Raw genomic sequence first — 10,019 nt, forward strand, 5'->3', positions numbered from 1 at the left:
ATTTAATTATAAATTAATCTATAATGTGTTTTTATAAAAAGAAATTAAATGTATATTCTGGATAATTTTTTATAAATAAATATATATATTCAGTGGCACCGAAAATGTGTTATTAAAAATAATGTTGCAACATGACCAAAATGCCATAGAAATCTACGTAATAGCAAGAAAAATGTGTTATAAAATATGTTATTATAGGAAGAAATTAACGTTACAACATCTCTATTATTTATAGCACATGGAAAACGTTACGATAGATGGGGTCTATTATAGCTGCGGCTGTCACGGCGTTCTTCGAAACGCTACGAAAACGATATGATAGCATTTTTCGGGTGCTACTAATGCTGATTTTTCTTGTAGTGATAATCCCAGAAAAACTAGATCCAAACATGACATCAGTTGTTTGACAAAAAAAAACATGACATCAGTTTTAACAATTTTTTTTTTGCTAATTCAGTTAAATCTGGCGCGAAAAGTATATATGATCTATACTAACTGAGTTTGAATTAACGAACAACCAATATCAAAATTATAATTTTGTGATAGTAGATTCAATTCACTTAAAATTTTTGAATATGTGATTTTTTGTTAATCTCTTAAATATGTGATTAACTATTTCAATCCTAGTAAAACTAAAGAAAATCAAATCTTATATCTTTATACAATATTACAATTTCTTAGAAATATATTAACTTTTTTTCGAACAACACTTTCATTAACTTCAATAAAAAGAGTTAGGTGAAGGTCATAAACGCATGCATAAAGCTTCTTTTGCTAAGGAATCAACGACAAGATTTTGGTTCCTAGGAATCCAAGAGAAAGAAATAAAAAATGATGGGGAGGATCTCAGCTTGAGTATATGAGAGGATACCGGGTGGTTCAGTTATGGGTTCTTTCTTGTTTATAGCTTTGATCATCTGAGAAGAGTCAGACTCTAGGTAGATGGAATATAGCCCTTGATTTCTGCAGTACACTAGCGCTTCTCTGATCGCAAGTCCCTCCGCCATTAAAGGAGGTGATACATGCCACATAGTCTTCTTCTATTGGACCTCAGCTATTGGGGTCTGCATTGACCATCCAAGTGCCTTCTTGTCCTCCTTACGCCAGGCTGCATCTGATCAGACGATGACCGAAGCTGAGTGCTGAAATGCAGTTATCGAAGGAGGCAGAGGAGAAGAGCCCTTCTCTAGTTTATGCATTTGGTCCCATTCCTTAGCTGCTTTGATAGCTGTAGCAAGAGTATCCACAGGTGAAGCAGAGCAGCCGTTGAAGAAGAATTTATTGCTTTCCTTCCGTAGAGTCCAGAGAATCCATGGGAAAAGTTGGCTGGATACTACACCTGTTGGGGGCAGACAAGGATTTGTGCAAAGGATAGTCCATCTATCTTCTAATTATACTATTCCTCTAGGATCAAAACCCATAGCAAAGGTGGCATCACGCCATACCTTTTTAGCAAAAGGGCAATGGAATAACAGATGAATAATAGATTCAGAAGCTCCACAACGTTTACAGAGAGGATCAACATCAATATGGCGCTCGACAATGCGTGTGCCTACGGGTAAGGCTCTCTTTAGCGTTTTTCAAGCAAACATCTTAATGTTAGATGCCACTTTGAGATTCCAAACATTTCTTGTACCAAAGATTGTTTGAACCAACCCATGTTTCACCATCATTTTCTTTTAAAGATGTGGCAAAGTAGTAACCCGATTTGGTGGAGTACTTCCTTCATTTGGTTCCCAGCCAACTAGCCTATCTGAAGCGTTTGAGATACTTGGCTTGATAGCCATGATATCCTCTTCATATTGAGGTAGGATCAGCCTTATTTTCTCTTTATCCCACTCCCCTTCCACGCTAGTTCTTAGGTCTGAGACAGTAAGAGCCGCAAAAGCTTCTGGTGCTGGTCCGTAAGGGCGTTTCTGCATAGAATGATCAAGCCAGGGATCATACCAGATGTTAATATCCTTTCTGCTTCCTACAATCGAGCCCAAGTTTTTGACTAGTAAATTCGACCAACTAGGACACTTCTCTAACCATGAGAATCATAGGAGCTAGCTTCGCAGCTGAGAATCTCTCCATCTGGATTATATTTTTCCCTCAGCGTTTGACTTAAGAGGAAATTTGGGTTTTCAAAAATTCTCCAGCCTGAGCTTAGCAAGCGATACTTCATTATAGCGCTGGAAATCACGAAATTCTAAACCGCCGAAGGCCTTTGGTTTAGATATAGGTCTAAAATATATTAACTTATATTCACTAGATAAGTCTTAAATATAATAATATAAAATTATATCATTTTTGTAATTTCAAATGATAGAATAGATTATTCACTAGATAAGTCTTAAATATAATAATATAAAATTATATCATTTTTGTAATTTCAAATGATAGAATATATTACTTACCCGCATAAATAACATAAATACGTTATTCAAATTTTGCGCGTAAACTAGTTAACTATTAAATTTAATTTTCTGAAAGATTGTTAAAACAAAATCTATATATAGTTTTCATTCAATCAATTTGATTTTCAATCAATCACATTTGGTGCTAATTAGACCAGACATGTACTAAGTTCAATAACAACACAAGTAGAAAATGAAACAAAATCTTCATGTCTAGAAATCGAATGATTATTTATATTGTGTATATATCATCAGCAAACGGTAGATTTATAATCTACACATGTTACAACCAATTGCAAATCATATTTCTTCATAGAAAGCAAGAGTGGGTTCTCCACGAATCAACAGAAGCACATTAAAAAATTAAACATAAAAAATGGAAGAGTCGATCGACTGTAAGATTTTGTGTATTACATGGTGTTTGGGACCTACCACAGATCTTCGTTCAGACATGTCCGAGACTTTTACGTCCTTCTCCCTTTCTTTATCCTTCGATGTTAAGTCAGATTCTGATTAATACGTTCAGAATTTATAGATAACAAACACAACTCTAAAGAACACTTTTTTTTTCTCAAAGACAATAAAAGTGATAGTTGTAAATAAATGATACCTCAGGGGCAAAACATACAATTATAGTTTTGTTTTTATCTCACTCAGTGCATTTTTATCCTTTAATTTTGTTAACAAAAGAAAAAGAAAAGAAAAGCAGTAAATTCAGAATCCACGTAATTAGAAAATAAAATTAAAATCGTGGACATATACATTGTGAACAGTTTTGGTGGTTATTTTCCAAAAGTTTTTTGTCCAATTAAGCAAAACTCATAATTAGTTTTAGATTTTTTTTTAAAAAATTATATGTTGTTTCCTCCCAAAAATAATACAGCTGTCTCTTTAAAAATATTCTCTAAGTATATACATTTTTTTATAAGAAGTATATACATTTTTAGTGAAATTTAAATGGTTGTTATACTAATATTTCCAAGTTGTACATAAAACCCAATGAGTCTAGTGAGAAGACGAAATGTAAATGGTGGATGAATCCAACCATGTTAATTAATTGTTATTTGGTTGATAAGTAATGATAAATATAAATTAATGAACTAATTTCCTAAATTATAAATTATATAGAACAATAATATTGCCGTTAAATAATATTTATATGCATTTTAGTCCATTATTTTCTATTTATTTCATAATAGTATTAGTGAGTTAATTGTAATAAACCATATGAATATATTATAGGTATAGTTTTCATATTAATTAAATCAAAACATTGACCATTGAAATGTTATCTGTAATGCTTAGATGTACTCAGACTGGAGTTAGCCATTGAAATGATAAAATCCTAGTCACCACATTGTTTGCAAGGCTAATAGATATAGAAAAAGTTATTTCCAAAAAAAATTCCGTAACTGTTGGTGACCAACCAATAAAAATAAAAATACCATAAGAGAATATGTTTTTACACCACAATTTATTTTCACAAAAAAATCAATTTTCCTTTTAAAATAAAAAAAATTCAAAAATCTTTAAATTTCAAATTATAGAAAAAAATCTACGACTTCTGGGTTGAATATGACTATGAGTTAAAAGCTGAATCAGATATTAGCCCATTAAAGATCTTAATCGTGAATGGATCTGGATCCGACCCGGGCCCATGAGACCCAACCCAACCGCGAGAAAAACCTCACACTCCAATCTCGCTTCGTCTCATCGTTAACGCGCCGCCGTGGAGAAGAGTGAAGACATAATGGAGGATATCGAGGATATGTTCGCCGGAGGAGCTGGCGGTGCACCGCCGGGGTTCCGATTACCGTTAAACGCCGTCGGAGTTAATCCGAAGAGGAATACGAGTAAACGTAGCATCTCGAAGCAGAAGGATGAAGTTACTGATTCGAATCGCGATTCGCTTGCTCCGCCATCGATGAAGATCCCAGGAACTCAGGTCCGTTCTTCTCCTCCACTCTCTCTCGATCTCAGTTTTATCATTTTTTTGCTTCGATTTCAGCTTACATTTACTCTGATGGTTGCAGACGATTTACATCAAGACGTTTGGTTGTTCACATAATCAGGCAAGTTCAGCAAATCGTCAGTATTGGATTGTAATTTGTGGTTTATTGATTGCCTTATCAGAATACTGTAGTGATTGAGCTCATGATATGATTTTAGCTAAGTTTCATGAAGTGATTGAGCTCATGATATGATTTAGCTAAAATTTGGATGTTTCTTACGCTGGTGATTGATCTCATCATATGTGTTTTAGCTAAGTTTCTTGAAATGATTGTTTCGGTTTGTTCTTCAGAGTGATAGTGAGTATATGGCTGGGCAGCTTACGGCATTTGGCTACGGGTTAACAGAAGTACCAGAGGAGGCTGATCTGTGGCTCATTAACACGTAAGCTTTTCAGCTCTCAGAGTTCCCTGTAGAGATAGTTATGAGTAGTGTGAAATGTTCCTGTAGTTCACTTGGTCACGGTTTGATTTTGTAACTTCACAGTTGAAACTGCATCATTTTGTTCAATATAGCTTGAATTTGTGTTTGCAATGTATCTTAATATGCGTGATTGTTGCAGTTGTACTGTGAAGTCCCCGAGCCAGTCTGCGATGTCTACTCTGATAACAAGGGGTAGAAGTGGGAAAAAGCCTCTTGTGATAGCCGGATGTGTTCCTCAGGGAAGCCGTGACCTTAAAGAACTCGAAGGCGTTAGTGTGGTTGGAGTGCAACAGATTGATCGTGTTGTTGAGATTGTTGAAGAGACTCTTAAGGGTCATGAAGTGAGGCTGCTGAATCGGAAGACTTTGCCTTCGCTTGATCTCCCAAAGGTGTGTATATGTGTTCGGTCTTTCATGGCTGCTTACACACAATTACTTGTTCAACTTCAGTGTGTTTCTTTTTGTTTGGCTTAACAAGTCATTTTCCATTGCAGGTGCGGAGGAACAATTTTATCGAAATCCTTCCCGTCAACGTTGGCTGTTTGGGTGCCTGTACTTACTGCAAGACCAAGCATGCCCGTGGTCACTTAGGAAGCTACACAGTCGAGAGCCTTGTAAGCAAAATCAGCTTCACAGAAACTAAAATTGATTTGCATCCAGCTTTTCCCCTTTCCTGTATTCTCCCGGCATGATTTCCTGAGATTCTACATTGCAGGTGGAGCGGGTGAGAACTGTAATCTCTGAAGGAGTCAAGGAAATTTGGTTGAGCAGCGAGGACACTGGAGCCTATGGTAGTTTCTCAATCTAGTTTTTTTTTGCTATCTCATTTGGCTGATTTGTTTTTGGTATCTAAGATAGCTAATGTCTCGTAAATGTTTCAGGTCGTGACATAGGAGTTAATCTTCCAATTCTGCTTAATGCCATTGTTAAGGAGCTTCCTTCTGATCAAAGCACAATGCTAAGGATTGGGATGACTAATCCTCCCTTTATGCTCGAGCATTTGAAAGAAATAGCAGCTGTTTTACGTCACCCATGTGTCTACACATTTCTTCACGTCCCTGTGCAATCTGGCAGTGATGCTGTGTTGACGGTGAGTTCGAAATCGTGTAGGACTGTCAAAATTATGTTCTAGTCTCACCTATGGATTTCATGTTGCAGGCCATGAACAGGGAATATACATCGGGTGAGTTCAGGACCGTGGTAGACACCTTAACAGAACTTGTGCCGGGGATGCAAATTGCTACTGACATAATATGCGGATTCCCTGGTTAGTGCCTTGATAAACCTGAAACTGAGTTTTGCTAATATCATTTTCACTCTTTACTGAATTTTGTTCATTGTTACCTGCTGAGGCCTGAGAATAAAAAATATCTCACCGCCATACATAAACGCACTGATAGTTGAAGCATGTTGGTTGTACATATAGTTCGCCTGTGTTTAAGATTCATTTCTCACTTTTACGATTTTCAGGGGAAACCGATGAAGACTTTTCTCAAACTGTTGGGCTTATCAAGGATTATAAGTTTGCTCAAGTTCATATATCTCAGTTTTACCCCAGACCAGGTAAGCTCTATGATTTGGTTATGCATGTAAATAATCAGGTATTTGGGGTGTTTAGATCGGTTCTAAACTTTCTTTCTCGGATGTGCCATTTATGATATAGGGACCCCAGCAGCAAAGATGAAGAAGGTACAAAGTAAGATAGTAAAGCAACGAAGCCGTGAGCTAACTTGTGTCTTTGAGGCTTTTGCACCTTACACCGGAATGGAGGGCAAAGAAGAGAGAATATGGATAACCGAAATAGCTACCGACGGTGTCCACTTGGTAAAGTCCTCTCCTGAGACATGTACATTTTGTTTGATTGATTGTCAATACTGTTTCATTTGAAACTTCATATGTATTGACAATGAGAATTTGTAGGTTGGGCATACCAAAGGATACATTCAGGTCTTAGTTAGTGGACCAGAAAGTATGCTTGGGACTTCAGCGATAGCGAGGATAACATCAGTAGGGAGATGGTCAGTGTTCGGGGAGGTGATTGAGACACTAGCCTCTACAAATGTAGTAACACAAGTCCGAGAGGAGACAAAGCCGGCATGTACCTCTGATGTCAGTACTTGTGAGACTTGCGCATGCTTTGCTGAGAGCTGTTGTGGAGAAGGGAAATCAGGAGAGGCCTGTAACATTTCTGGAGATATCACAGGACAGGATCACAAAACAGGAGAAAAGTCAATGACAAAAGAGGAAGAGAAGCAAGAAGTGGTATCGCATTGGGGTTTGGTTGACAAGGCACTTGTGTGTGGAGTGTTCGTAAGCTCGCTCACAATTCTTGTTTTGATTATTAGCATCGCATCTAGAGTTTTGCTGCGTCAATGAATCTATGAGATTCATGATTGTAGAAGAACCAAGTTTTTGACGTTTTGTTTGCTTTGACTAATATCCCCGTTATGCATTTCTAATTTTCAATGAATCCTTATTTCTGATTTTGTTAATTCGATTTAAGAATGTTTTTCCACAAATGATTTATATAGTCCATGATTTAATATCAGGCCTCAGTCTTAAATGTACCCAAACAAGGCCGTTATGTGGTAATAAGACAGCCAGTTCAAGTGACAAACTATATGAACCTTTTGTCTTCTTTCTTTATGATTGAGGCTAATAAGACATTTGTAGAACCACGTGCCACCAAGGTATATTAACACTGACCTATCCAGTATTTAACTATTTATCAAGTAAAAGTAGTGTACAATGTATAAATAATCTTGGCCTGATATATATAGTAATGAATTCTTATTGGTAGATGTTGAGAGATTTTAATGTTATGTTATACTATATTGTTGTGTATAGGCGATGTTTGAGCGCATGAAAGCAGAAAAGGAAGAAGGAAGAGGAGGTGGAGAGAGGACGAGTGAGCAAGATCTGAGGAAGAAACTGGAAAAGCTTAGCAAGCTCAACACATACTCATCTTGGTTAAATATACTGACGCTCATGTCTCTAACCTGGCACTTTGTTTATCTCGGCCAGCGACTCGGCACTTTGGTTAAAATCGAATAACATTGATACTCCAACAACTGTCTACTATTTTATCAGTAAAAACTAATATTTAAAATCAATAAAACAAAGGACATCTGCAATAATACAATTAAATATTAGAAAGTTGCAGGCGTATCAAAGTTATTCGATTTCATTTATATGTTAATGTGCATTCTCATAAGGCTTTAATTTGGCACCTAGCTTGACGTATACAAAAAAAAAAAAAAACAATAGCACAAGAACCAGTAAAGTAAAAGCCAATGGCGTTAGCCGGAGATGAGCTCGGAAATACTCTTCTTCCGGGAAAGCCAGCCGTGAGATGCTCCCCTGGAGGATGGAAGTCGGCGAGGCTCATCATCTGTAAGTAATATCTCACCAACAAAGTTTCTTTAATACTCTCTCTCATGAGATGTTTATTGGTGTGTTTTGTAGTTGTAGAAATGGCGGAGCAGTTCGCCTTTTACGGGATATCTTCGAACCTCATAACGTACCTGACAGGACCATTGGGAGAGTCAACGGCTGCAGCTGCGGTAAATATCAACGCCTGGAGTGGAACGGTGTCGTTTCTGCCACTTCTCTGGGGCTTCGTGGCTGACTCGTTTCTCGGACGTTTCCGTACCATCATCATTGCATCTTTACTATATATCTTGGTATGTAAAAATCTTTTATCCTATCTCTTCTTCAATTGTTAATTTGTTATTGTTTCTTACAAGATGAAGTTGCATTGGTGTAATGAAATAAAATAGGGACTTGGGTTGCTGTCTTTTTCAGCCATGGTTCCTTCTCCGTCACAAGATTCGAATCAACTCCAAGTGACTCTCTTCTTCGTCTCTCTGTATCTAATAGCCTTAGGTGAAGGAGGTTACACCCCTTGTCTTAAGGTATTTGGAGCTGATCAGTTCGTTGGAAATGACCTAGAAAAGTCGAAAGCCAAGAGTTCTTTCTTTAACTGGTTGGTGTTTGGAAGCTGTGTTAGCATATTGTTGACTCGTTTGGTCTCTAACTACATCCAAGAGAATTTAAGTTGGTCCTTAGGGTTTGGTATTCCAGGTGCTTCCATGCTACTTGCTCTGGTTCTTTTCCTCCTTGGGACAAAGACTTACCGCTTTACTACTGAAAGAGGAGGAAATAAAAACCCTTTTGCTAGAATCATTCACGTTTACATGGAAGCCATAAAGAACAGAAGACAACCAGATTTAGATTTAGCTAACCCGAACGAAACCCTTCTTCTCCTAGCTCACCAAGGTTCCAAGCAATTCAGGTAAATATAGTTAACATATAATCTATTTTTTTCTTCTAGCTTCTAGAATCTTGGAGGTCACGTTTGTTCTTATAATATATTGGTTCTTGTTGGGGATAAATATACAATTGGTTTTGAATTTATTTTTTTGGCAGATTCCTTGACAGAGCAGCGATTTCATGTGATTTGGCAGAAATTGAAAAAGCAAAAGCAGTGCTTAAGCTTGTTCCCATCTGGATGAGTTGCTTGGTTTATGCTGTTGTATGTTCACAACCCTATACTTTCTTCACAAAGCAGGGATCCATAATGAACAGGTCAGTCTCACCAGGATTCTTAGTGCCTGCTGCTACGCTCCAATGCGTCACAAGCATAATAATGCTTGCTTTCATCCCAATCTACGACCGTCTACTCGTCCCAATCGCAAGATCTCTTACTCAAAACCATTTAGGAATCACAATGCTTCAGAGGATTGGCACAGGCATCTTTCTCTCCATTCTTGCTATGGTGGTTGCCGCTTTGGTCGAGACCAAAAGGCTCCAAACCGCTCAAGATGATGTCCAGATGAGTGTGTGGTGGTTGGCTCCACAGTATGCTATATACGGTATATCGTACGTGTTCACATTGATCGGTTTGCATGAGTTCTTCTACGACCAAGTCCCTAGTGAGCTTAGGAGCATTGGTATGGCTCTGAATGCAAGCATATACGGGGTCGGCCATTTCCTAAGCAGCTTCATGATATCAGTCATCGACAAAGTTACAAGGCAATCTTGTCAAACGAGCTGGTTCGACAACGACCTGAACAAGGCTCATTTAGATTACTTCTACTGGCTACTCGCTTTTGTCAGCTCTATTTGTTTTGCCTCATACTTGTGGTTCGCCAAGTCCTATGTCTACAATAGGCCAACCACATTCTAA

General features: G+C 37.6%; 2 protein-coding genes across 2 annotated transcripts; both read left to right on the plus strand.

The window, feature by feature from the left end:
- The first annotated feature begins 4,098 nt into the window (after nucleotides 1-4,098).
- On the plus strand, nucleotides 4,099-7,314 carry LOC106296562 (threonylcarbamoyladenosine tRNA methylthiotransferase). Its single transcript, XM_013732720.1, has 11 exons — nucleotides 4,099-4,344; nucleotides 4,433-4,471; nucleotides 4,702-4,793; nucleotides 4,972-5,221; nucleotides 5,326-5,445; nucleotides 5,547-5,622; nucleotides 5,713-5,921; nucleotides 5,990-6,098; nucleotides 6,302-6,394; nucleotides 6,495-6,655; nucleotides 6,752-7,314. Exons 1-11 carry the CDS (start codon nucleotides 4,150-4,152, stop codon nucleotides 7,205-7,207), a joined length of 1,800 nt encoding a protein of 599 aa, XP_013588174.1. The 5' UTR covers nucleotides 4,099-4,149; the 3' UTR covers nucleotides 7,208-7,314.
- Nucleotides 7,315-8,124: 810 nt separating this feature from the next.
- On the plus strand, nucleotides 8,125-10,019 carry LOC106299523 (protein NRT1/ PTR FAMILY 5.11-like). Its single transcript, XM_013735603.1, has 4 exons — nucleotides 8,125-8,224; nucleotides 8,297-8,514; nucleotides 8,611-9,125; nucleotides 9,260-10,019. Exons 1-4 carry the CDS (start codon nucleotides 8,125-8,127, stop codon nucleotides 10,017-10,019), a joined length of 1,593 nt encoding a protein of 530 aa, XP_013591057.1.

The sequence above is a fragment of the Brassica oleracea genome, chromosome C6 (assembly GCF_000695525.1).
Source record: "Brassica oleracea var. oleracea cultivar TO1000 chromosome C6, BOL, whole genome shotgun sequence".
In the NCBI taxonomy this organism is placed as follows: domain Eukaryota; kingdom Viridiplantae; phylum Streptophyta; class Magnoliopsida; order Brassicales; family Brassicaceae; genus Brassica; species Brassica oleracea.

Bases quoted from the DNA above. Each gene is read 5' to 3' on its own strand.
- LOC106296562 (XM_013732720.1), top strand. From the start codon at position 4,150: ATGGAGGATATCGAGGATATGTTCGCCGGAGGAGCTGGCGGTGCACCG. The intron at 4,345-4,432 runs GTCCGTTCTTCT...TGATGGTTGCAG, and splicing joins TGAAGATCCCAGGAACTCAG to ACGATTTACATCAAGACGTT. The intron at 6,656-6,751 runs GTAAAGTCCTCT...GAGAATTTGTAG, and splicing joins CTACCGACGGTGTCCACTTG to GTTGGGCATACCAAAGGATA.
- LOC106299523 (XM_013735603.1), top strand. From the start codon at position 8,125: ATGGCGTTAGCCGGAGATGAGCTCGGAAATACTCTTCTTCCGGGAAAG. The intron at 8,515-8,610 runs GTATGTAAAAAT...GAAATAAAATAG, and splicing joins CATCTTTACTATATATCTTG to GGACTTGGGTTGCTGTCTTT. The intron at 9,126-9,259 runs GTAAATATAGTT...TTTTTTTGGCAG, and splicing joins CAAGGTTCCAAGCAATTCAG to ATTCCTTGACAGAGCAGCGA.